Source organism: Culex pipiens, chromosome 3 (genome assembly GCF_016801865.2).
Source record: "Culex pipiens pallens isolate TS chromosome 3, TS_CPP_V2, whole genome shotgun sequence".
Taxonomy (NCBI): domain Eukaryota; kingdom Metazoa; phylum Arthropoda; class Insecta; order Diptera; family Culicidae; genus Culex; species Culex pipiens.
This window is the reverse complement of record NC_068939.1, coordinates 103987042-104014422: the sequence shown is the minus strand read 5'-3', so window position 1 is coordinate 104014422 and position 27381 is coordinate 103987042. Positions and strand designations below refer to the sequence as shown.

General features: G+C 45.6%; 2 protein-coding genes across 5 annotated transcripts; both read right to left on the bottom strand.

The window, feature by feature from the left end:
- Positions 1-3: 3 nt before the first annotated feature.
- LOC120422753 (translation machinery-associated protein 16 homolog) lies at positions 4-883 on the bottom strand. 2 transcript variants are annotated; one of them, XM_039586298.2, is made up of 4 exons: positions 727-883; positions 581-663; positions 383-523; positions 4-322 (listed from the first exon to the last, which is right to left on the bottom strand). In XM_039586298.2, the coding sequence occupies exons 1-4, from the start codon at positions 727-729 to the stop codon at positions 19-21; spliced, it is 531 nt and encodes a 176-aa protein (XP_039442232.1). In that variant the 5' UTR covers positions 730-883; the 3' UTR covers positions 4-18. The 2 variants fall into 2 exon arrangements, with proteins under 2 accessions (XP_039442232.1, XP_039442230.1); XM_039586296.2 differs by having other exon boundaries at positions 581-679; positions 727-859.
- A 1812-nt stretch (positions 884-2695) lies between these two features.
- On the bottom strand, positions 2696-26759 carry LOC120422707 (E3 ubiquitin-protein ligase KCMF1). Of its 3 annotated transcripts, none has more exons than XM_039586219.2 (6): positions 26079-26759; positions 8826-9250; positions 8467-8736; positions 7754-7894; positions 4503-4903; positions 2696-4439 (listed from the first exon to the last, which is right to left on the bottom strand). In XM_039586219.2, exons 1-6 carry the CDS (start codon positions 26092-26094, stop codon positions 3923-3925), a joined length of 1770 nt encoding a protein of 589 aa, XP_039442153.1. In that variant the 5' UTR covers positions 26095-26759; the 3' UTR covers positions 2696-3922. The 3 variants fall into 3 exon arrangements, with proteins under 3 accessions (XP_039442153.1, XP_039442154.1, XP_039442155.1); XM_039586220.2 differs by having other exon boundaries at positions 7757-7894; XM_039586221.2 differs by lacking the exon at positions 7754-7894 and having other exon boundaries at positions 26079-26754.
- Between the last annotated feature and the right edge of the window lie 622 nt (positions 26760-27381).

Here is a 27381-nt window from a genome sequence, read left to right as displayed (position 1 = left end):
GCATTTCCTTCAGTAGCTTTAATCAACCGCCATCGTTACCTGTGAATCTTTGTTAAGTAATTGCAATCGTTTCCTTGAAATAAAGTGCATCTTCAGATGCTGGATTGACTGTGAAGAGCCATCCCACTGTTGGAATTTTTGAAACTCTTGCTTATCACACAAATCCGGCAGCTCCAAACCACCGCCGTTGAAATCGTGCACCTCTTTTTCCAGTGTCATCTTAATCGACGATTCCCGCGAGGCATGCTGGTTGTTCCGCTGTTTGTTGATCGATTGAACTAGTTTAATCTGCTCCAACTCCTCGTTGAAACGCGCCAGATATCTGCAGGATAACTTAAATAATTAGTTTACGAATGCAGCCGCAGATCACGGTTACGCTTACTCATCTATCAGGGTTTCAAACTCCTGACCCGAAAGTGGTTCCGTTCTGTCCTCCAAATGTTCGGCGAACCATCCCAATTTTTTGCCCACAACGTTAGCTTTAACGGCGTGCCCCATCTTCTTTTTCTCACGATTGTTGATTCTGTAATAAAAATAACCATGTAGGATTTTTTGCAATGAACATCACTTTTGAAATTACTTTTTAATCTTTCTGGCCAACGCCAACGTTTTGCGACTCTGAGGATGCTTGCATTTGGCCAGATCTTTCATTATATTTTTCGGCTGAAAAAATAACATGCTGGTTTAATACGTAGGTTGCAGTTGAATAAAAAATATAAAACATACCATTTTGATTGAAAACCTAAATGAAACAAACAAATCTCGCAGGAAATTTAAGTTCGCTTTTAAAATATTGGGAAATAAAACTAAACAATCGCACGTGCTGTTATTTTAAAGCTTGCCTCATTTGACGTTTTCGATCAACTGTGAACTGATGTTACTAATACGCGCGCAGGAATGCCATTTACCATCGAAATATCTGTATAACTTATTTTTTTTGGTAGAAAAATGCCTGCAGTACTTTCTTGTCAAACTCTCAGATAGGAAAATAGCATGTAATTTCATCGACCACACAGAAAAAACATGTAAATTTACACAGCACGTAATTACTGTTTCTTATGTAAACCCACTCAATGTAATGTTGAAATAAGATGTAAAGAGTAAACAGTCATGGAAATTACCCCAATGTCAATCTAAATCTAATGTAAATCATGAATCTAATGGAAACGTTGAGCATGGAAACTCAAATCTGATGAATTTCTACCCGTGTTCGGCTTCCGGTAAATTCCTTCCTAAATTCCTGCTGCGGGTAGCAGCAGTAACACCGAACATCCTACCCGTCGTCCGTTCGATTCCAGTCCAGCGTTATTCCAATTGGCCGTCGACGAGAAAGCGTCCCCTGCCTGTGAAACAACTTTTTAAAATCACAATTTCCTTTGGCTGCCAGTTCAATCATTTAAAAATAGAACATAGGCCACACCCTTTTCCTACTGCAATCCAAGTCGAGCTTCTCATTCCCATTGGCCAATCAGAATTAGTTGAATAAATTTTCAAAACTAATGTAAATTTCTAATGAATGTAATGTAAATTTCCAATGAACCAAATGTAAATATACATCATTTATCATGATACATCATCATTTATCGTCCCGCCCGTGTGGATCAATTTGACCGCGCACTGGACTCACCATCCAGAGGTCGACGGTTCGAATCCCGCGGCGGGCGATCTAAAATTCTTTGTGTAAATATGGGTATTCGGCGCCGTCGCTCCATGCCCACTTAGGAGCCTAGGGCGGCGAAGTCCTTGTAGATAAAAAGGAAAACACTAGTGGTTGGCACTAGCAATGTTGGCCGACAGCTATAAAGTCAACTTCGTTTTCGTTAACTATGGCGGGATTTAAACCCGCATCCTGCTCGTTAGTAACAAGAAGCAGTGCCAATTTTAGCTACAAGGTCCTTGAGATTGTAGGTGCCTCAAAACACCTTTGCCAATACCGTAGACCGTTTGATTACTGTTCCAGCAAAAGAAAGAAAAAGCAAGAAAAACTGAAATGCTTATTACGAACCGCCATAGTTTCGGTCGTTAATTATTTGGATACCTACCAAAAGATTTTTTTTTTTTGAAATTTCGATTGCAGCGCCTAGGTAAAGATCATCAAGCCAATCAAATAGGAAAATTTGGGAATATTTTTTCAAATCAATCGATAAACCGAGCATTAGAGGAAAACGGAGAGATGTCGAGGAGTAAAAAAACATTCTATTATTTTATTCAGTTTTAACATTGAATTTTATTTGTAATTATAGATCATTTTATTAAAATTTAAATTCTATACAAGCACTAGTAAATATACTTTTATGCATTAATAATTTTTATTTATGTATGATCTTGTAAAAGAGTAACCCAAAGTAAGACTTTAATCAGATGCTTTGTATACAATAAATAAATAGTTGCAGGCGGGGATAAATTTGGAAACCGAATCAATTTGCTTTCATTTCTGTTGCATCCAACAATGCGTTCCTACCTAGAGAATGACGGGTACACATGTTGTCGCTTAGTGGACACAATATTTTATTTTTTTAGTACGATAATGTGTTTTTTTTGTCGAAACTATAAGGAACGGGAAACGTATGAAGCAACTCAAACGGAAACTACTTCGTTTTCAATGTGTGTGGGTGTATATTTCGGGACGAACGGTTATTTGCATTTCTTCACTTTTAATCATACCTCTAAGCGTAAATGTGTGTGTGTGTGCAGCTCGAATTGACAACAAAATGTACAAATTTTAAACTGAAACAAACGTTTGAATTTTTTCACAAAGTGTTTTTTTTTCTGGCGTGACGATTTTAGATTTTTTTTCTGTTGAATTTTCTTCAATTGATTATTTCATGTATGTACTCTTTCTCTTGTTTCGCTGTGTGACGCGTATGCTAGTTTTTTATTCTCTCTTCCATTCTACTCATATTTGTTTTTGTATTGAATTATTAAAAATTAATATCTATTTGTAATCGCTACTCCAATGACTTGCTTCGGTCAAAGTTGTGTATTTTTTCTTCTTTTCAATCGAAACGAGGAGGAAGATAGCTGACGTGTGGCTGCTGTGTTACACAGTTGTGTTTAGGTTGTTTTTCGATGAAATTATCGCATTGATGAAATTAATCCGACGCTCACGTGAGTAAAGAATCCCATAGTTTACTCAAAGGTTCTTCACCCATTTAGTCAGTCACGATTGTGAGAAGTCTCTCATGTGAGTGCCAAAATAGCCATATTATCATCGTTGGCAACCTCGGTGTCACTTTTTCTCACAAGCTACAGCAAATATGGGACATACTGTGGACAAAAAGAAAAATAACTCTCGTGCTTGTGGACAAGCGCGTTCGCTTCGTCACAACTCTGTTGTTGTTGTTGCTGCTGCAGTTGAATTTATAGAGAAAAATAAACCACTAATCACATTGCGTTTACCGAACAGCGGGGCTTGGCTATCGCGTAGTCGCGTCTTATTCGGTTGTTTAATATGTGCAGTTTTGTCCAGTCGCAGCGAATTTCCGACGACGAATAGGGATTTTTGACACTCGGACCTTGCTTTGAGTAAGTAGAGTTTAGAACGTACAGATGACTCTTTGTTATGTTCATTTAAATTGTTTGTTTCTTTCTTGCAGTAGGGCTCCCTTATTAATGTTTTTTTGAATATTTTGTGGTTGTTTTTTTTTGTTTAGTGTTTCGTTCCAGTAATAATAATGCCTAAGATGTTACATATATGTTTGCAATTACATTTTGCTTCTATTTTAATAATTTATTTAAAGTTTTACCCCGTTCGCAAATGTTCTTTCTCCAGTCACTCACAGTTGCCCACTCCGCGCCGTTACTGCACGAACTATATTCATACAGATAGGTTTTTGATGATAGTGTAATCTTGTGTATTTTAACTCCTGTTTTTTTTTTGCCTTCTTCTCTTTAACTTTTAAACAATTTTCGTTACGCAACACTACCTAGGATCGGGCATATGCTTTGACGACATCGATGACGGCGTGTTGGCAGAAGAGTTAGCCTGCTTCATTTCGCGTGCTTTGGCCGAATTGGCGGCTTGCTGCTGTTGTTGTTGCTGCTGCTGGCGTGGACGTCTATCGATGCAACCACCCCCGCCTCCTCCACCTCCCTGGGACCCTGGCTTGGACGATGACTTACCCTTGACCCGTGACAGCACCTGCGGGGGATGCAAGTTTTGCAGCTCGTCCGCAGCACCACTATCACTGTCGACCTGCTTCAGATTATCACAATTGCCCTCATCCTTGCCGTTGTTGTTGTTCGCCGCACCATCCTGCTGCTGCTGCTCGTCAGCGTCGCCGGTACACTTTTTCGTGTTCCTGTTAAGGCTGCTGCTGTTGTTGATGTTTCCCAAATTCAACAAATTCAACTCGTCGGTCACATTAGACTCTGCATTTTTACTAAAAGCCTGGACATTGGCGATGGTTGAAAGCATCAACGACTGAACAAATTGTGATCTGAAATATAAAACGTGATTAGTGATTAGACAACAATTGTAGACAGCAACCCGCATCCCATACCTATCGGCACGATCACGCTCCAGTTGTGCTAACTCGGCATCGTCCAGGCTGGGCACCATGAAGCGTGCCATCAGGAACTGCGACTGCTGCTGGGAGGCCGTAGCCGAAGCAGCAGCAGCAGCAGCCGCCGCGGCCGATGCCGACACACCGCCCAAGATGTTGCAGGCGGCGAGACCACCGGACGAAACCATCGGCAGCGAGGACGACGGCGCAATCGGGGCATCGCGAGAACCGCCGCCGCCGCCGGCATTGAGTGTGATAATCGAACTGGACTGTTGCGAGGTGGAGGCGCTTCCGCCCGATGCGGACGCGTTGCTGCCGCCACCGGTTGCATTCGTCGCCGAGGACACTACCGGTTGCTGCTGACGTCGTGGTAATCGCTCCAACTGCTGGCGAGCGGCCTTGAAAAAGGGGCAAAATAGACACGGGAGAGAAAACATTAGAGAGGGTGATTTGGCGAGGAAGGAAATCGATTTTCACTGTAAACACCTTTTCAAACATAACGATCAACATTTTTAAGGTTAAACAACTGTTGTACTTCTAAACACACGCGTACGAAAAGATGATTGTTGACACACTAGTTATAGGAAAGGAAAGAATACAGTTCAACATCTTTGGCGAAGGTTGGGTGGAAAAGGTCTTTGGCGTGGTATTTGCGCCTCAATCACCTCAGGAGGAAGGAATATTATTTTGTTTAGTCTGCCTAACAACCGAAAATGTTGATTCGTTTCGATTTTATACTAGATATATATGGATATCGGTGAACACTACATTCCGATACTAATATGTATCCCTTCAATTTGGCCAGTGCATCGAAACAACATTGTTTAATCCCAATCAAATCATCTAGTTATTATGGTTTTATCTTCGATCTTTTTTCTTCTTCTATATATATAAAAAATTTCAACGGTTTTGTTCGAATGCGAATCAATTCAACACGGAATGTCAGATCGAGGTGCTATTTGTTGCGTTGGGTTCGTCCAAGGAAGGTTCTTACGCCAAAAAGTTACAACTTTGGCCACTCTGGAACCGATTCCGGAAAATCTGCAGATTTTGAAATTTTGATCACAGGAGGCTGAATAAGCAAAAAAGTTTAAAAAAAGTCAAGAAACGAAAAAAGACAAGAGGAAGTTTGTCGGGTAAGGCTTGTTTATTTATATTTTTTCAACAAGATTAAATTATTTCCCCCCCTCCTTCGTGTCCTTACAAAAAAAAAAAAAACTTGGACGTGGACAATCCCTAAACCTAATTCGTTTCTTTTTTTTTTTTTCATACTAAACAATCCATACCTATGGTACACTTGGGTCACTACGGGAGCCTTCGTAACAAAATGTAACGGATGAGCGATCTCCCCACCCCATGTAACGCGTAACGCGATGGGGAGGGTCTGAGATTTCGGAAAAAGTGTCCACGTGGTTTAATGGATAATTTTGTAAAATAATCATTGACCTCCTGCTTGACAAACAACCCTCTACAACCCAACCCCGCCTTTAGACAGGCTTCGATTTGAAAAATCGCAAAAAATCCATTTTTCAATTATTGATCTTTGAAAAGCATTGGAATGAAGAACTCTTACAATTTTAGAAAATTTATGGGTTGGAAATTTTACTTGTTTTATGTGACTTTGCCAATGTTTTTAAAAGAGTATTTTTTAGAGGTCAATTGGGTACTAAAGCCCTATGTCAATTTTTATGTACAACGGTAAAAAACACGATTAAAAACCATTTCTGATCACTTTTTTTTCATTTTAATGCAAAACTTTTTTTTGACAAGACAACATTTTTTCGATGGATCAACTATGGTCCCCTTGGAACGAGCTGTCAAGTAGGAGCTTTTCTGTCAAGAAGGACCGCGAGGTTAATTTTTCTAAATTGATTTAAAAATCCATTTTAAACTCTTTGTGGTCGTACAAAGGGTCATTGTACTCAGAAAAATAAGCTTTATCGCTGTAAATAATAATATCAACAATCTAAGCTTCATTTTAGGACCCAATTGGCTATGTTTTTTACTAACATTTCCTATATTTTTAGTAAAAAGAAGTACAAATGCAGTACGCAATTTTTTTTTAACAATTAAAAATGATAATGGTGCCATTTTGTATCAGAAAATGTGAGAAACAAGCAAAAAAAATGAACACTTTTTCTGTAAAAACATGAAAAAATAGCAAGGCAAAATGTAAGGATAGGGAGTGGCAGAATAGGCTAAATATTACCGAAAACAAACATAAACAACTGCAACTAAATGCAACTTAAAATACTAAAAATGAAACAAGAAAATCATAAAACAAGAGAAGCAAAGTTTTTGGTAGAACAAAAGTTGCTCAAAATGACCTCTTGAATACGGGAAAAATAAAGATTTTCGAAAAAAAATTAGCAGTAGAGGGTAAGCAATGATTTTCATAACTGAACAAGGAAGTGGAAAATCATTAACAAAAAGTATCAACACGTGTAGGATAGTATTCCTAACAAACTGTATAAGGTATTTTGTGAAAACATTGTAAACAAAGCGGATTTGTTATAGTCGAACGCAAAATCATGGTAATGATGGAATTTTTTACCGAAGAAAGGAAATAAGGGTATTCGGCGCCTTCGCCCAATGCCATACTTTCATACACTTAGGAGTCAAGGGCGGCGAATCCAGCTATAATGTCAACTTCATTTTTGAATATTTCCGTACAAACAAAAAGTTTTATCGCAATCCATCAAATTAGACACGAAACGATCGAGTCTGAATCGTTCGAATCAAACGGTTTTGTTGGGACGCTTGAATCCTATAGTATATGTACTAAAACTCAAATGGGATTACCGCAAAGTAGTCTACCTATATCGAAATCACAACGTTGTTTGTCTCTAGCAATGTTATGCAATTACCGAAACATAAGCACAGATGATGACGCCCAACAGAAAACACAGAAAGGCTCCCTCAAGCACGATGGTCCATAGTGTCGTCACCGCGCTCGAGGCAATCGTGAACATTGAACAAAGAAACCGAATCGTAGTCGTTCGTTTGGGACGTTCCGTTCGAGTTTAGTTCAGAACTGCAATCTTCGTAGTAAGTAAATCGCGCGCTTATTCACAGATGATACTTGTGTTTGTGAAGGGTTTTATAGCGCAACTCTCACTCTCACAACAGCTATTAGAACACGGATGGCGTTGATGACTTTGGTGGATGGTGCATCCTTTCCGTGACTCTTTCTTCACGACAACACAAACAAACGAAATCACGACCGATCACGGGTTCGGTTGGTTTACTACTTGCTGCAGGCTGCGAATCTCATCTTCACTTCTTCTGCTGCGCGCGAGAACGGCCGCCGCAAGGGACGATGACGTCGATGATGGCAAATCGAAGCGACTTCTGCGAATCCTTGGGCCGTGGTTCATGGGATTGTTGGTCTAAGCTCCCACCCAAAACAAACAAAAAAACAAAGAAGCGAAACAGAGTGCGTCAATTTGCGTCCGTTTGTACTCTGGTCAGGTTGTACTGCTGCTGCTGATGCTGCCTTCGCGTCGCTTGTTGCGCCAAAACAAAAATCTTATTTTTACGACTGAGAAGCTGCGCGCGCGCGTTTTATTTTTTTTGCACCCACCACCGTGTGGATTAATTTTAGGCGACGTGGACAAAATTTTGAATTTTTCCCTTAACCGAACTGCTGTTGGCCAGATTCGCGAATTTTTGGCCGCTTGGTACGGCAATGCTCGCGTAACTGCACCAGTAACGACGCTGATACTAGTCAGACAGGGAAGGGACGAGAAAACCCTTCTCTCCTGCTCGCAGCGGTGGTAAATAGAACTTGCAATTTTCCGAATGCCAGACGATATAAACACGGGGTGGTAAATTTAGGACTTTTTGTTTTTGTTGCTAAAATTTGGTTCTACTTGTGTGCCACTTGGCAGAAGTCAACACACAACCACAATGGCGTTGCTTGCTTCGATGTCTACTGCCTGATCCCAGTAGGCATACTTACAGTTACTTGCTGCCGTTCGAGCTGGATCTGCATTTGCAGCTGCTGGAGCTGCGAGGGTTGTGGAGCTCCGCCGCGGCGTACGCTGGACAGCTGCTGCAGCAACTCTGCGATGGGATCCACCGATTCCCGACCGGAGGGGGACAGCGCCGATAGGCCACCTCCCGACGAGCTAAAGTGCATATTGGAACGCCTCGAGCGAGGTCCCCCGAGGGCGCGTCCCGAGTGTGGCATCCGCCGAACACCGCCATGCCGAATCGCTGATGGTTCGTCGTATTATAATTGGTTAAGGAAAATCGTTTTAAAAATGCTGAAAGAAATCTTATTCTCTAAAAAAAAACACGAAACTTTGAAAAGGATATCAGGAATGAGATAAGATCTCGCGAGCCGCTCCGATGCTCCAGACTCAAATGGCCAGCAAAATCGTCCGTCACCAGGTTGGGATCACCTCCGGGGAGGGCCGCACACACGGGGCAGACGACCTCGAGGCCGGTGTCCGTGTGTTCGGAACTGACATGTTCGAGCAGGGCCGAATCGCTGAGTCCCATCCGTTTGCAGTACGGACAGGTGAACGACTGTGGCTGGTCCGGCGTTAGCACTTCGCCGCCATAGTACAACTCGAAATCGGACCTCGTTAGAATGCACTGCATTGGGTGGTCTGCCGAGTGTCGCGTGCTGGTGGCTCCCTCTTCATAACAAATGGCGCAGAGATCGTAATCGTAGCAGATCAAACATTTGTACCGTCGGCCGCGGAAGTTGCTTTTTAGACAGGAATCACAGCTGACACCTGGAAAAGGTAGAGAGAGATAATATCGATTAGTACAAAAAAGAGTCATGCTTAGGCTTGAGCTTCTAAGTGTAACAGGAATCAACCTTAAAACAAAATGTAAACAATTGAGTATTTCGTTTACTTAGGGATTCGAACCTAACGCTTGGATTGGTGGCCTGAGATGTTATCCTGGCCAATATAAATGATTCCGAGCGTTTGTAACGGTATGTCAACGCATCCTTGTTCAACTGTCGGTTCTATGAAATTGGAACTGTTTACATAGTTGGGTATGCGATAAGAGCGAACAGTCCGAAAGAAAGTCATTTCAATATTTGGCTCCATAAGGTTTCCTGTTACTAGGCTTGCGATTTACCGCGAAGTGAAATCAAAAATCAAACCGTCGTTGTCGCACGTACATTTTGGGCCAAATTGAGTTTAGAACGCTATTTTGTGCAGCTCACAATGCCTCACCTTATGACCTCCACAGATCCCCAAAATTCGATTTCAATCCTCAATACTCAATAAAAACCGTGCATTGTTGTAACTTTGGGTCACTTTCTGAAAATTTATGTAAGTGCGACAACTGGACATAGGGATTTAAGCTCAGAACGCGTTTGACACACTTACTACACATACAAAAAATTTAATCATAACTCGAGACTCCAGCAACCAAATTCAACCAAACATCGCTCAGACCGGTCAGCCAAACAAAACGTGTATGTTATTGTTTACATAGTGTGCCCATGTTTTTGTTTATTCAAGGTCAAACATTTAAACGCGTTTTCTCGAAACGTCAAAGCGACGTGCAACAAGATAGCACGACAACGTCGAAATGGTAGTGGTGACACTGGGTTACTCTGTGGCCTGACCGTTCTAATGATTAGGGGCAGGGGGCAGAATGGCCCGCCTAAGTAAAATGCGCAAAAAACCATAGAAAAACTTACAAATTTATGAATTCAGTGTAGTAGGCTTATGCTTTGGGATGTTCCCTTCAATTTTGTATCCTGGGTTGATGAAAATTTTTAGATTAAAACTATTTTTGGTGCACTTTAAAAAAAAAGTTTTTTCGACTACTTTTCCAGGGTGCGGGGCAGAATGGGCCACCTTAGAAAACAAGCCATTTCGTCTAATACAACGTTGAAGGGAGATAAGAAATGACTTAAGGGACCTTTCTAACATAGTTTCCATGAAGTTAGACCACTTTCATAAAAATAGTCACTTACCAAAACAAACATTTTTGAAAATAGTGTTATAATATGACATTATTTTTACAAATAAGCATCAAAACAACTAAAAAATCAACTAATGTTGCATTAAACGTGATTTGTGAAGCTACCAGGAGCGAAATAATCCAATTAGCTCGAATTTCGTAACTTTTGATTGTTTTTATAAGGCAGAAAAAGGGTGGTCCATTCTGCCCCCAAGTGGATTTTAATTTAACATTTCCACCACCAAGCCTCTAAATATTTGAAGGTTCCGTTGTTGTTTGCATACCTCGGTAGCAGGGATGGAATAATCGCAAAAAAATCAATTTCGCTTGCGAACTTTCTTCACCCGCGAAAGAGAGAGGAGGCAAATCACGCAAAAGAAAATCGCTCCCGAACTTCTCCAAGAAAATCAATCTGCTGATGATTTTTTTGTGAATTTCCTTGTCAGCACCACTTAATAATATTTATTTCACTTTGTTTACACACAATGTCCATCTATAAATTGTGACAGGTCATTTTTTGACGTGTGACGGTACACTTGCAAGTGTAGTAGTGAAAAGGATATTCCACCGAATAATCAAGATGATGATTTTTTTAGATTCTTTTTACCGATCTTTCGTGCGCGAGAGAGGAGAGCCATGCTCCTTTCGGATTTTTTCTCTTGATGAACGTCCAGAGATTTTTTTTGATTATTATTCCATCGCTGGTAGTAACATCTAGTAACATTATAAGCATTGTACAAACTTTTTCAAACAATCCAACTTTTCAGAAAGCTTATTTAAAAACCTCGAAATAAACAACATTTGCGTGGTTTTGTCAATTTCGTCGTTTTGTCGTTTTCGGTATGGTGATGTTATTTGACGTCCTTTATAAGACCCTTGCCTTACGGTTGGTCTAAATCCATTCTAAAGCCCAAAACCAAGGGTGGCCCATTCTGCCCCCATGGGCCATTCTGCCCCCCCCCTGCCCCTATACTTGGATGTACTGCAATGATTGATATTGGCAAGAAAGAACATGGTGCGTAACGTTTTATTGAATTTCTGAAGTATTTAAAGTGCTTTTGAATTTTGAATGTTTTACCTTCAAATGTTGGGCTCGCTCTTTCTAATGATCCAGAGGGCTTATACTTGGCCAAGATGCAAGTTATTAGCAAATTTTCAGTGTAAGAACGGGCCTTACCTGTAGGAATTGGCAATGGCCAAAACCGTCCTTAGTGTGGAATTTCTACGTACGAGGACCGGATTCCGGATGAATCGAAAACGCGTTGTTAGCTTTAGCGTGGTTTTATTCTAACTGACAAGAAATCGTGTTATAGGTGAAAACATTTTTTCTCTTCTCTTGTTCAGCGCATCAGCGCCCTTCAGCAACGTCTGCCGCCAACACTCCTCCTCGCTGATTGCTGAACTTCCGGTCCTAGGACTTCTGTGTGAGCCCCAGGTTCTCCGCGAACTTCTTCATCTTGGTCGCCCCGAGAGGCTTTGTAAACACATCTGCAACCATACTGTCGGTCGGACAGTAGTTCAACTGGATCACACCGCCCGTAACCAGGTCCTTCGCATGGTAGTATTTCGTGTCGATGTGCTTGCTCCTCTTGTTCTGACGATCTTGTGACACGAAGTCGATGCAGCTGCGATTGTCTTCGTTCATGATCGTCGGCTCCTTCTGCTCCTCGCCCAGTTCGCACAGCAATCTGCGCAACCAGACCGCTTCTTGCGCCGCCTCCGAAAGCGCAACGTACTCGGCCTCCATCGTTGATGTAGCCACGCAGTTCTGCTTCCGACTTCCCCAGCTAACAGCTGCGCCGCCGAGTTCGAAAACGAATCCGCTCGTGGACTTCCGATCGGTCGAGTCTCCAGACCAATCTGCGTCGCTGAATCCAACGAGCGTGAGGTCCTTGACGCTCCTTCCCAGCTTCAACTCGTAGTCCTCCGTTGCGATCAGGTATCGCACGACTCGCTTTAGTTCCAACCAATCACAGTCGCGTGGGCAACTGGTCTTCCGGCTGAGAATCGATACAGCTGCTGCGATGTCCGGCCGCGAGTTCATCGCCACGTAGAGTAGCGCTCCGACCAAGCTGTGGTACTGCTCCTTGTCGGCCAAGGTTTCACTGGACAGCTTGTAGTAGCCGGCATCCAACGGCAACTGGCTTCCTTTTGCTCCTTCGAGACCGAATCGCTGTGCGATGTCCCGAATGAACGCGCGCTGGCTGATCGAGAAGTAGCCATCCGCGTTCTTGCTGACTTTGATCCCGAGGAACTGACTGACTTCGCCCAGCGACGAAATTTCGAATTCCTTCTTGAGTTCCTCCTCCAGCTTGACGATGTGCTTCTTGTCCTTGCACACCACGATCATATCGTCCACGTAGATCAGCAAGTAGATCCACTCACCAGTTTCCAGCCGCTTCGAGAACAGGCACGCGTCCGAGGTAGACTGCCTGAATCCCAAGCTCAGCAAAATCCGCTTCACCGTAGTGTTCCAAACCCGCGCCGCCTGCTTGAGTCCGTAAAGGCAACGGTTGAGTTTGCACACCAGGGCTTCCTTTCCAGGCACCGCGTATCCGGGAGGCTGTCGCATGTACTGCTCTTCGTCCATCTTCCCGTTCAGATATGCGTTCTTGACGTCAATGTGCCAGACTCGAAGTTTGCGGTGTCCAGCCACAGTGAGTAGCACCCGGAACGTCTGCTGCATCGCGACCGGCGCGAACACTTCGTTGAAGTCGACACCGTACCGCTGCGCGTATCCCTGAGCAACGAGTCTTGCCTTGTAGCGCACGACCTGCCCAGCCGAGTCTCTCTTCTGCTTGTACACCCACTTTGATCCGATGGCTTGACGTCCAGGGGGTAGCGGTACGAGCGTCCACGTGTCGTTAGACAACAGCGACTCGTACTCTTCGTCCATGGCCTTCCGCCACTTGTCCTTTTCCGCACTGGTGACCGCTTCTTTGTAGTTGCTCGGTTCCACCACTTCGAGCTTCGCACTGCCGACGACGTAATCCTCCAATCGTCTCGGCAACTGACCAGCGTTCGAGCGCTGCGTCCTTCTTGGTGCTGGCTGGCCCGGTTCTTCACCCTCGAACAACGACTCGTCGAGGAAACCTTCGAAGAGTGGTTCCTCGTCCAAGCTGCGATTCCCTTCGGCGTCGTCCCCCACCAGCGACTTATCATCAGCATCTGTCATCGGCGGCTCCACCTCAAAGGTTCTGTCGTGAGGCTCCTCCTGAAGCCCTGCTCCGATTTCCAGGAATCTTGCATCCCTGCTGATGATGATCTTGCCGGTTCGCTTGTTCAGGAAACGATAAGCCTTCGCCTTGCAGTCGTAGCCAACGAAGGTTAGCTTTTCCGCCTTGCTGTCGAACTTGCCGCGCTTCTCATCCGGGATGTGCACGTACGCCTCACAGCCGAAGATCTTGAGGTTGCTCAAATCCGGCTTCTGGCCGTACCAGAGTTCGTAGGGAGTTTTCTCGACAACCCGAGACGGCGTACGGTTCTGGATGTACGCTGCGGTTGCAACGGCCTCTCCCCAGTAGCGCTTGTGCAGTTTCGCGTCCAGCAGCATACACACCGCCATGTCGTTGGTGTAGCGGTTCCGACGCTCTGCAGTCCCGTTCTGCTGCGGGGAATATCCAGCGGTCAGCTGAGACTGGATCCCCTCCTCCCGGTAGAACTGCGCTAGCTCCTTGTTCACGAACTCTCCGCCCCGGTCAGAGCGAATGATGGCCGGCTTCCGACCAAACTGGTTCTCCGCCATCCGCACGTAGTTCTTGATGTACTCCTTCGCCTCTGCCTTGTCCTTCAGCAGATACAGCTTCACGAACCGGCTGTAGTCGTCGACGATGCACATAAAGTACCGGTTCCCGCCTGGAGTCACGTCCGGCATCGGTCCGCACAGATCCGTATGGACCAGCTGCAGCGGCTGCGTCGTCTTCTTCACGGACACTTGAGGGAAAGGCAATCGGGCCGACTTGCCTTCCAAGCACTCCTCACACTTTCCTCTGCCTCCACAGTCAACAATCTTCACTCCGGACACTAAATCTTCCTTCTTCATGCGATCGAGCACTGCTACGTCGCGATGTCCGAGCCTCCGATGCCACGTATGTTGGCAGTTCAGCGTGTGGCAGCTTCCTCCAGCTACAGCCGCAACCTCCGCCGACTCCTTCAGGACGTACACGCCGCCGGATCTTTCACCCAGCGCCACTACGTTGTCTTCTTCGTCGATGATCTTCACGCTGTCTCGAGTAAACAGCACCTTGAACCCCTTCTCGGCGATCTTGCTCACCGACAGCAGCCCGTTCTCCAGCTTCGGCACGTACAGGACATTTTCCAGATGGATGTCCTTCGGCTTTCCCGCACCGCTCACGCCGACCACAGTTCCGCCGCCGGTTCCACTTGACATGGAGCAGTTTCCATCCGCCATCACCACAGTCACACTGGAATCATCGAGCTTGTTGAAAAATTCCTTGCGACTTGTCATGTGGCACGATGCTCCGCTGTCAACCGTCCACGAGTTGCCAAACTTCACTCCTGCACAGACTTCTCCGCGAACTTGTGCAGAGAAACTGACAGCATCGTCCGCGCCGTCTTTCGCCTGCTTAGCCTTCGCTCCCGGCTTGGTCTTCGGTGGCTTGCTGCCGGATGCTTCGCCGTTCTCGTTCTGCGCCTTCCACTGCTGGTACTTCGGGCAATCCGCCTTGAAATGCCCCGGCTTCTTGCAGAAGTAACATTTCTTGGCTTTGTTTACATTCTGCGCAGCCAAGCCTTGTTCTTCGTGCTTCTGGTACCGCTCCTCTCCCTGCGTGCTCATGCTGCGTCCCACCCGCAAAAAGTGTTCGTTTGTCAGAACAGATTTCACGAGCGCCATCGTGATCTCCGAGTCCTTACGCACAAGCAGCGACGACGCCAGGAAATGGAACGACTTGGGCATGCTCCGCAGGATCATGGCAATCTGGAGCTTTTCTGCCACCTCGAATCCCGCGTCCTCCACTCGCTGGAACAGCGCGTCCATGGCGAGCAAATGCTTCTCAACGTCACCACCTTCCTCCATCTTCGCGTCACAGAGCCGGCACAGAAGCGACAGCTGCGTCTCCACGGTCTGCTTTTCGTGGTAGGCCTTGAGCGCGTCCCACACCTCCCGAGCCGTGGCGCAGCTCCTGATGAGCGGGTACTGGCCTCTTTCGATGGCAAGCACAATGTTCGCGCGGGCCTTCCGGTCCACTTTCTTCCACTCTGGCGTCACCGGATTGGGAGCGTTTTCCTCCACAACAAACCAAAGTTCCATGGTTTCGAGAACCATCTCCATTTCCAGCTTCCACATCGCGTAGTTGCTGTTCGACAACTTCTGGATCGAGCACTTTCCCGAGTCGGCCATCTTGAAAAAACTTTCCGCTGGCCGAGCCAGCCTTTCGCAAGCCGAAAACAAGTGTCCGAAAAATCCGCGATTTCCACCGTAAAACCGACCGATTCACCGATCCTCCACTGGGACCAATAACCTGTAGGAATTGGCAATGGCCAAAACCGTCTTTAGTGTGGAATTTCTACGTACGAGGACCGGATTCCGGATGAATCGAAAACGCGTTGTTAGCTTTAGCGTGGTTTTATTCTAACTGACAAGAAATCGTGTTATAGGTGAAAACATTTTTTCTCTTCTCTTGTTCAGCGCATCAGCGCCCTTCAGCAACGTCTGCCGCCAACATTACCCTATCTTATGCACCAGGTTTCCAAAGAACACGCACTGCCCTTACACCTACATTTTACCCTTGCTCTGAGTCAGTACGAGCAACACGCTAGAACACGCTTTGAGTGTTCGTGCCAGGCATGCACACCTTCTTTTCCGGTTACGCATTTTAACTCGGCCGGGGGTGGTACATTGTGTTGGGCTTGATGCATAAGCGCCTAAACAATTATAGTGTGCCTATCAAATTTCATTTAAGCAAAAAATGTATTAGGGGAAATCTACCCTTTCCAATCAAACACCTATCTTCGTCATATGGAGAGTTTGATGCTCGATTAAAGCTCCAAAAATACTATTTGGGCTATAAACTTACCAGCAACAGCACCGCCTCGAGTAAGCACGCAAATGTATGCCACTTACTGGCCAAAAAGATCACATTTAATGCACTTTTGATCATAATTTGTATTTTGCGAGACCACTTCTCATCATTTTGTTGGCACACACAGTGACACACACGAGAATCCCTCAAACGCTTAATGAATATCGCCAAAATTAACTTTTCACTTTCGCTTACTTTTTCACGGCGCTTAAGATATGAAATTGCTTCCAACTACCGGCAACATGTTCTTTTGATCATTAGTAAGGCACTCACTTGAAGAATAATCCCGAAAAATGTAATAAATTAGCAAGCGCCATCAAAAAAACAAACGCGCCAAGTCGTTTGACGTTTCAATTTTCACTTTGCATTCCAAACGAAGGCTGAAGAAAACCGAGCGAGAGACGAAGGCAAAAAAGAACAAAGGCTGGCCGTCAACACCACCAGCAGCACAGCCAGCGATGCCAGGAAACTTTCCCTATAAATGCCACTTTTCGTAAGTGTTCGTTTGAACTGTCAGCGCAAATGGCAACACTCGACAGAGTGTTGGAAGAAAAAAGAACTAAGCCGATATTAGAAAAATGGGCGTGGCCCAATGCATTCGCCTCGATTAGAATACCCTTGGGATTTTTTTTTTGTTAAATGCTTGGTAAAGAAATAGAATAACTTTTAGTGAAAGTGAAAATAAACAGAAATGTTCACAAAAACTTGCTCTACTCGTTGGTGTACTTGGTTTTAGTAAAATTCAAGGGAGACTCTAGATTATCCAGCATCATTCAAACACGACCGCTTATTAGGATTAAAATGGGTAGATTTCCCCTACTTGTAGTTTGAATTCATAGTTCGTGGAGTCATCTCGAGCGTTTCGGACGTGTTTAAAGGAAGCTGGTCAAAAGTGAGAAAGTACTGCTATTGTGTGCCGGGCTTTGTCCCCCAAAACAATGGAACCAAGAAGAGAAGCTACAATAAAGATCCATTTTGGAGCTCAAGGTCAAAAGCCAACAGACGAAGAAATATTCAATTTCTTCAAGGAGGAAAAATGGAGTGCAGCAGAATTAAGCGCGATGTACCGCGAAAATCACTGCGTTTTCATCAGGTTCCAGTCGGTCATTCTAACGCGCAGAGCCTTGGAACAACTTGGACCACAAGAAAAGTTCACCTACGCGGATGGAAAAACGGCACGAGTCAACATATTCGAAGCGTCTGGAGCATTCAAGTATGTTCGGATTTTTGGACTTCCCCCGGAGGTGGATGATATTCACATAGCGGAAGCGTTGGGCAGGTATGGGAAGATACATCACAAGGTGAGGGAGCGCTTTGCAGAGGACACTGGTTTTCCTATCTGGAATGGTGTAAGAGGATTGCTTGTAGAGGTCATGTTGGATATTCCGCCAAAGCTGCGTATACAGCATGTGGAAGCAAGAATTTATTATGATGGACTAAAAAACAAGTGTTTTATGTGTGGAGAATCGGGTCACCTGAAAGCAGGTTGCCCAAAGAAAATTGGAAAAGTGAAGAACACACCAGGAAAGGGAAGCTCTTTTGCGGATGTTTTGGTAACGGGAACAGTCGAATCACAACAACCGAATGTGGAACAGGTTTATGACAACGGAAAGGAATTAAATGTTCTCGGCAAGCAAGTAGAACAGGATTATCAAGCAGCTCAGTTAACCATGGAAAGCATAGTTGATGATTGCCAAAAGGAAAAATGTAACGCATTCATGGAAAAGTTAAAACATGAACTGAGCAATTCTCTACCAAAACCGGAAATAGATTTTATTTATATTTTTTGATTTGGCTCAAACTTTGTGGGGGCCTTCCCTATGACCAAAGAAGCTATTTTGCGTTATTGGTTACCCCATACAATTTTGGCAGCTGTCCATACAAAAATGGTAGGGGCAGGGGGGGCAGAATGGCCCGCCTAAGTAAAATGCGCCAAAAAACATGAAAACTTATGAATTCAGTGTAGTAGGCTTATGCTTTGGGATGTTCCCTTCAATGTTATATACTTGATTGATGAAATTTTTTAGCTTAAAACTGTTTTTGAGTCACTTAAACAAAAAAGTTTTTTCGACTTTTTTTCCAGAGTGCGGGGCAGAATGGGCCACCTTAGAAAACAAGCTATTTTGTCTAATACAACGTTGAAGGGAGATAAGAAATGACTTAAGGTACCTTTTTAACATAGTTTCCATGAAGTTAGACCACTTTAATAAAAATAGTCACTTACCAAAACAAAGATTTTTGAAAATAGTGTTAATATGTTGAAAAAGGACACTATTTTTACAAATAGATGTAAAATTAGACAATAGTTAATAAATAGAGATACAAAACAAGCTTAGATTATAGTAATGATAATTCATAGGACAGATAAAGAATTATTTAAATAAATAAATTCGCAATAAAATCAAAAAAGACTAGGCAAATGATAAATAAACTTGATATTACTAGTACATTAAGGCAAAGTATATTTTAAGGAAAAAAACAAAGTTTGTTACAGCAGTATCAATTGGTAAAAAAGAGTGGAAAAGCTTTGAGAGATAAGAGAATCAAAAGTTAGTAAAATCAAAATCAAATGATGGATATTAAATAGAACAATCAATGAAGAAGTGAGAATCAGTAGAGCACAATAAAAATAGGAGATAGGTGGTAGCTGAGAATGAAGAGTAGAGAAACCCGTTGTGCGATGTTTCAGGTACATCCACAGCAGTTGACTCAACATACTGCGAATCAAAACAATACCGTCTACAATCACAAATTACTTCCCTTTCCCACATTGTCGCGCCCCTTTATTTTAGCCGTCTCGACTCTGACCCACGGTGGTCAAAGCTAGGTCATCATGAAAACCAAGCCAACGTGGAGGTAAGAAAATAGGACACTCGCAAGGAACCAGAGCTATACTGTTCTGATCAAGATAATTCGGATGATCTAACAGAACTACGGATGTAGTTAGTTGCGCTCCGTGGACGTGGACGTCAACCGAAGAGCACGCAACAAGGTCAGTGCCATTTCATACTCTTAGGTATCAATCCTTGGCCTGCCCAAAGTGGATTGCTTTGCTTTTTTTATATGTTTAAATATTTATAACAAGTCAAAGGCTTTATGTAGTAGATGTAGAAATAGACAGTATTGCCATTACAGAGACAACCAACCACACCACAACGCGTGAAGGAAGGAAGGAAGACTCTTCCAACAAGACCCCCTGGAGATCATCATCATCCATCATGACAAAGAACAATAGATCGCGGATCTATAAATAGACGCACGGCTCCGTGATGGCAAGGCCGATTGAGCCAGTATAGGGTAGAAGTTAAACTTGGTTATTGAAGAGTGTGAAAGAAACACGTCTGTAGGGTTTGGAGTTTATTCAGGTAATGACATTAATTAACTGTGGACTTGCAGTCCTTCTTCTTCGTTAGCACCGGCCTACTCGGTTATCTCCAACACTCCTCCTCGAGGTGCTGGTGCTAATCCGCACGCTCCTGCCAGCTTGGACATCCTGACTCCCGGTAGTGGCTTCGTCAAGATGTCTGCTACCATCTCTTCAGTTGGGCAGTAGATGTACTTCACCTCGTCCTTCTCCTTCACGTCTCGGATGAAGTGGTACTTCGTTGCGATGTGCTTGGTGCGGTTGCTGAACTTCTCCTTCTCCAACATCTTGAGGCAGCTCTGGTTGTCCTCGTTGACCGTCACAGCGCCGTCCTCGTCCAGATCCTCCAGCAATCGCTTCAGCCACAAAGCTTCTTGTGTCGCTTCAGCCAACGCGATGAACTCTGCTTCCGCCGTTGACAGCGCGACGCACGTCTGCTTGCGACAGCTCCAGCTGATCGTCCCACCGTTGAACAGGAATATCTGTCCACTGTTCGACTTCCTGTCCGAGGTGCTCTCCGCCCAGTCAGCATCCGAGTATCCGATCAGTCCAGCTCGTTCATCGGTCTTGCTCACCTGCAGACGATAGTGGCTGGTCCCCTTCAGGTACCGGATGATCCGCTTGAGCTCGGTCCAGTCCGTTTGAGTCGGTGCAGCTGTCTTCCTGCTCAGTATCGAAATCGCTGCGGAAATGTCTGGTCTCGTGTTCACCGACAGGTACAGCAGCTGTCCGACTACCTTCTGGTACTCGACGTTGTCCGGCAATGGCTCTCCTTCCGCTTCTTGCTTCAGATACCCAGGGTCCAGGGGCATCTTGGAGACCTTCGCATCGCTCAGACCGTTGCTCGCGACGACCTGGTTGATGTACTTCGCTTGGTTGATGAAGAAATCACCTTGGTCATCGCGCTCGACCTCAATTCCGAGATAGTAGTGGATGTCGCCCAGTTGACTAATCTCGAAATTCTTCTCCAGTGCAGCTACCAGATCTTGATGTAGTCCACTCGCATCGCTGGCCACGATCAAATCGTCGACGTACACCAGTACGTAGCAGCACTTGTTCGCCTTCAACTTCTTGTACAGACAGGGGTCCGCCTTGCATTTGGTGAATCCTTGTTTGGCGAGTACGGTGTGCAGCTTGTTGTTCCACGACCTGGCTGCTTGCTTGAGGCCGTAAAGACTTTTCTTGAGTCTGCACACTTTCCGCTCGTTGCCGTCCGCAACAAACGCTGGTGGTTGGCGCATGTAGATCTCCTCCTCAAGATCGCCGTTGAGAAACGCGGTCTTGACGTCATACTGCTTCACCACCATGTTCCGCTTCGCAGCTACGGCCAGGAGAGTCCGGAAAGTCGTCTGTCGCACCACAGGCGCAAATACTTCGTCGTAGTCGTACCCGTACTTTTGCGTGAAGCCCTGTGCGACCAATCGGGCCTTGTGACGAACCACTGCGCCTTCCGAGTCACGCTTTGTTTTGAAGATCCATTTGCAGCCGACGATCTTCCGGTTCGGGGGTGGGTCCACCAGGTCCCACGTGCCGTTCTTCATCAGTGAGTCGTACTCCTCCTGCATCGCAGCCGTCCACTGCGCAGATTGCTCACCGCCGAGCGCCTCGCCCACGGTACATGGATCGTCAGTACAGCTGCTCGCTTTGTTCAGCCGCTTCCTTGGACGTCCAGCTGCAATCAGGCCTTGTAGATCGTCTGCCGGCGCAGGTCCAGAGCCGGGGTTGTCTGAAACATTGGATCGGGGTACACCTTTGTTTCCCAAATCAAAATCTTTCAACTTGCCTGGTAACGCGCGCTCCCGACCACTTCGCCTCAACACCTGTGACACGGGTGGATTTGAAGATGTGCGTGGAGGGAGCGCCGGAGAAAGCGTCACTGTCACGTCTGCTGGATCTTCTTCGACTGTCTCGTAGCTCGATTCTCCAGACGTTTCGTCATCCGAGGTGTCCTCGAACTGATTCTCTTGATCCGACGGAATGTCCGGCTTACGACTTGGCCCGGGTTGGCACAGCTCCGGCTGCTGCCCGGTTGGCGTCGTCCTAGTACCGTCCGTACCAGGTTGTGGCGGCGATTCCAGCAAATCCAGCTTCACGTACACGGCACCTTGCTCGGTGGCCGCAACTTCCGCGTGACTCGTTTCTCCTTCGCTGATGAACCTCACGTCCCGGCTAACCGTGACCGACCGGGTCATCTTGTTGAAGATTCGGTAACCTTTGGTGTCCTCCTCGTAACCGACTAGAACGCATTCCTCCGCCTTGGCATCCCACTTACGCCGCTTCTGTTTCGGTACATGCGCCATGACCGATGTTCCAAAGATGCGCAGGTGAGACAAATCCGGCTTCTTGCCAGACCAGACCGGAGTCTTCGCGTGTCCCTTCGTCGGTGATCGGTTCAGCAGGTACACCGCTGTGGATGCTGCCTCTGCCCAGAACCTCTTCGGTAGGTTCGCTTCAAAGAGCATGCATCTGGAGCGCTCGACGATGGATCTGTTGACTCGCTCTGCCATCCCGTTTTGCTCGGGCGTATAGTCAACCGTCGTTTGGTGCCGAATCCCATTCGCCTTCAGATAATCCTGGAACATGCGGTTAATGTATTCCTTACCGTTGTCCGTTCGGATTGTCTTCAGTTTGCGTCCAGTTTGCCTCTCGACCAGACAGTGGTATTCCCGGAACACTGCCAGGACTTCTTCTGCTGACTTGGTCTTCAGGAGGTAGAAGTGGATGCGCCGCGACTTGTCATCGATGAAGGTGATGTAGTATCGCTTGCCTCCCATCGACGTCTCCTCCATGGGTCCGCAGATGTCGAATGGACCAATTCCAACAGCTCTTCAGCTCGAGACCCGGCCTTCCCGAACGGTAGTCTCGTCTGCTTCCCGAGGGCACATACCTTGCAATCGCCGATGCCGTCGTCGCTGAACTTGATGCCGGTTACCAAACCATTCTTGAGCTGCTTCAGTCCGTGCACGTTCAGATGACCCATCCGTTTGTGCCACAGCCCCGCTTGTCCAGATTCTCGACACGCCATCGCTCGGGATTGCTTCTCAGCGTCGAATCGGAAGAGATTGTTCACCCTGGTTCCGGTTGCGAACACATCTCCATCCGGGTTCACTACTTGGCAGCCACGCTTGTCGAAGATCACCTTGTTTCCTTTCTCAACTATTTGACTTACGGAAAGCAGGTTCGTGGTCAACTCCGGAATCAGCTGCACGTTGCGGACATCGAGGGCTGGGCTACCAGGGCAACAGCTTGCTTTCAGCTTCGCGTCCCCTGTGGCAACAACCTTCATGGCACCATTGTTGGCTGCCGTCACCGTTCCGCTACCGTCTTGCAGATTCTCCAGCAGACCTCTGTCCTTCGTCAGATGCGAGGTCGCTCCAGAGTCGAAATACCACTCATCTTCTTCAGCTGCGCCAATCGTGGACAGAACGGTGCTGAGGGCGCTCTGTCCTTTTCCTCCTAGTCGGTTCTTGCTCTGGCAGTCCTTGGCGATGTGCCTGAACTTGTGGCAAGACCGACACTTCGGTCCTTTCGACTGACCTGCCGCTTGTTTGGTGGGATACCGCTTGTCCTTCGTTGCTAGGGCTACCGTGACTGGCGGTTCCTCGACCTCTTGCAGCAGTCGAGTCTTGATCACGTCCCCGTTGATCGGCAATCCGGAATTTGAGATCGCCATCACCATGGGCTTGTACTCCGGCGGCAATCCGGCGAGAAGTAGAGCTCCAACCCACTCCTCGTCGACGTTGAATCCGATCCCTCGCAGCTGCATCGACGTCGTCACGATCCGGTTGACGTAGTCGGCCATCGAGCTGCAGTTCACAAGCTTCGTGTTGATGAGCTTGCACAGCAGGCCAATCTTCCGCTCCGGTCCGAGATCTCCGAACGTCTCTTCCAGCTTCATCCACGCCTCGCGCGCCGTTTTCGCCTCCTGGATGTGGACAAAATTCTCCGGATCCACCAACATCGCGATCTTCGCTCGCGTTTTCCGGTCCAGCTTGGCGTTCACCTCAGGCAACGTTCCGTCGGCGTTCGGGGTTGGCTGCACGATTTCCCACAGTTCTTCGTGTTCCAGGTACATCTGGACCGCGAACTTCCAGGTCGACCAGTTTTCGCGTCCAATCAGCCGTTGAATCGGGGGTAACCCGGCTAGACTTGAACTGGAGCCTGGGGGATTCGTTTGCGCACCATCGCCGCTTCCGGAAGCGTTCGGTAGAACCATCTTGACCAGCAAAAACTTCTTGAGAAAAATTTTCAGTCTTCGAGAATCTTCCAAACTTCCTACTCTGGGTCCATAACCACTTGGTTATTGAAGAGAGTGAAAGAAACACGTCTGTAGGGTTTGGAGTTTATTCAGGTAATGACATTAATTAACTGTGGACTTGCAGTCCTTCTTCTTCGTTAGCACCGGCCTACTCGGTTATCTCCAACAGTTAAGATTGTGGACAAAGAATAAATAAAATAGGTCTCGGGTGAGTTTTCAAAAAGCCGTAAGAGCCACCGTGACCTCCGGCACTAATTTTCGTTTTTCTCCAAATTGAAACAAAATTTCATTTGTTTTAAGTTTAGGGCGATTGAAGAGGTGTAGATGAACAATTTAAAGCATTTTTGAAATTGGTTGTTCGTAAGTAGGTCGAATACCGATGCAAAATGGGCTTTGTTTACCAATGGCTCTTACGTCTTTTTGATAACTAATCCGAGAGGTCATCTCTGGAGTTCTTTTTTTTTTAAAAGGTCCAATAAACCAAATTTTCAGTTTTTGCTTTTTGGGTGTTTTTAATACCTCTGACTCAAGGCAGTTTCAAAAACACCCAAAAGGCAAAAACTGGAAATTTTGTTTAGTGGACCATTTGAAAAAAAAACCATTTATGTTCAAACCTCGGGTTAGAAGGATACTAGGTGTAAAAAAGGTTTGCATCGGATGCCTAGGACCGAGCAGAAACATGCAAAAGAGAGGAAATAATTTGGAGCAAATGAATGTAAACTCTCATTCCACCTTAAGTATTGCCGACTTCTCACAAAGGTGAATTCCTCACCGGTTGAGAAACACTGACATATACCATTCTTCAGCTGTTCCGAATGTGTGTCATAACTGCAACAGAATCACTGGTTTTGCACCCGTTTACACACTGCCCATCAATGAAAAAACGGCTAATATCCACTTTTGGCAAAAACGAGTTATAAGCACCAGATGGTAGAGGATGTTCCAACGCATCTTCTGAAACTTGAATTTGAACTGAAATAGTGTTTAGATTTGGCTGCCTATGCGAAAACCCAAACGGCTAATATGCCACTCTCATGGAAAATTACCTTGATGGAGATTTGGTGACAAACACTGAAACGCATTTTTCTCGGAATACTTGAATTGGCATAATAGCCGAATTTTCAATAATTTATTATTATGGGCAGCAGGTTTACACCAGACAAGTGAGCATGCTGAAACTGAAACTCAGTATTGTGTACTCAGAAAGGGAAAATACCACCAGATTTAGGATGCGAGATGATGATTGAACCAACAATCTTTCGAGTATAAGCTGAAAATCTAAAGTTGTTTTTGAATAGGTCCTATAAGCATATGAAAGACAATAGTTTATAGGTCATTTAAAAAAAAACTCTAGAAATTTTGTCTCGAAAATCACTAGTTCATATTCTGTATTAATGAATCAATCACGAGCCAGTTAAGTATATTGTTTACAAGTCGCGCTTAGGCTTAAGATATCATAATAATGTTGTATTTAGACTACACCGTTGAGTGTAGGATTATGCTGAGCTAATGAGAATCACCATTAGATGCAGAAGCAGGAAGTGCCCTTGCGTTGTTGCAAGTCGATGGCACCTCGAAAGTGTGTTTTGTTTGCCAATGTTTGCAAAACAATTTCCTTCCGTCTGAGTCAGAGGGATTAAGGCCGTGTTGGGAAGCTATTTCGTGCTAATTTTAGCCGACAAAGAACGATTTCCCACTCATCTCATCGATTGTGTCGTGTGTCTTGGCATGTCCGCCCCCCTCTTTTCTCCGAGGTACGACAACGACCTACCACGGACGGATGGTGGTGTGTCATCCGCGATTATGGTCCCTACAATCCGGAATAAGTTGTCTTTTTGCTTCGCAAAGAAGTGGATTTAATAAAAAGTTGCAGTGCGAGCAAAGAACAGACAAAATGAGTTCATCGCCGCTGCTGCTGCTGTTCGAGAAAGGGGGAAAAAGTACAAAAATAATAAGACTTCTTTCTTTACCTTCATGGCGACTCATTATTTTTCACTTCGAGGCCGCGCGTACACACACCGACAGGCGCAACGCACACTTGGATGGGCTGCTTGTGCTTCTTCTTCTTCGTCGTCGTCGTGCTGCTACTTCTCCTCGTATGTCACTTGGGCCAAAAAAATCTATGTCCTTCCTGTTGACCCGGACCTCGGTCCGTTCCGGTTCGATAGTCTGTTAGCTTCCAGCGGCCGTCAACACGCACCAGCTGCTGCTGCTCCGGTCACCGGACTCGGGAAATGATGTCGTGTGTTGTGGCCACACTGTGCACTGACTTTTCCACAATTTTTCCGAAATGTAAAGGAAAATCCGAGCTGCTGCTCTCACAAACACGACCGTAGTAGGCGCGCGACAAACGCGCTCACACACTCACACATACACACCCACCGACGGGTGGCAATCACATAATCGCGTTTTGCAAAAATTTTCCTCCCTTTGTCGCGCAACTTTAACCACAAAAATCGACACTTGCGAACCCGCGGCAGGCACCCTTCGTTGCGCCAAACGGTGCACCGGAAATTGTTCCTTCGTTCGAAGCTGCTTTCTTGCGCGAAATAGGTCCGTAACGCCGAAAACGGGACCAGAAATATGCAAGGAAAAAAGCTACCAACTTGCACGATGACGAGAAGACATTCCACACGGAACCAACCTGCGCTAACATTTTGAAAGGGCGTGCGGGAGGTTGGGGTGCTTAACTTTTATGGTTTAAAATTGATATTTGTGAGGTTTTTTGGGTTTATTTTATGAATAACGTGTGATAGATTATGTTTTGTTGCATTGGTGGTTAAAAGTAATGCATTAAAAGAAAATTAGCAAATTTTAAACAGAACAATTTGTCGCCTCTTTCAAATGTTACCGCACAATGATGGTGGTGTTGTCTTGTCGGACAAGGCCAGTGATGGCAGCTTGCGCAAACGTCAAACTCCTGTCAGATGTGAACCCCAGTTGCAAAAATACGTCGGAGTTGGGCAAATGTGGGCCGATTTTCCCTTTACACGTTGAACGCAAGTTGCTCGAATTCGTCGACGCCCCGCCCGTTAACCCTCTACAACCTAACCCCGCCTTTAGACGGGCTTCGATCTAAAAAATCGCCAAAAATCAATTTTCCAACCGATTTTTGATATTTAAGAGGCAGTGTCCCTTGCGATCTAGTGGACTGTAACTTTTTCTCGGGGTAGATTCGGATTCGCGCGGAACGGTTTAAATCGGTCTTTCCAAAGTCAAGCAAAAACGCGTCTTTCTTCTCTTGACAATGGAGCTTAACTGTTTTTATTTGAT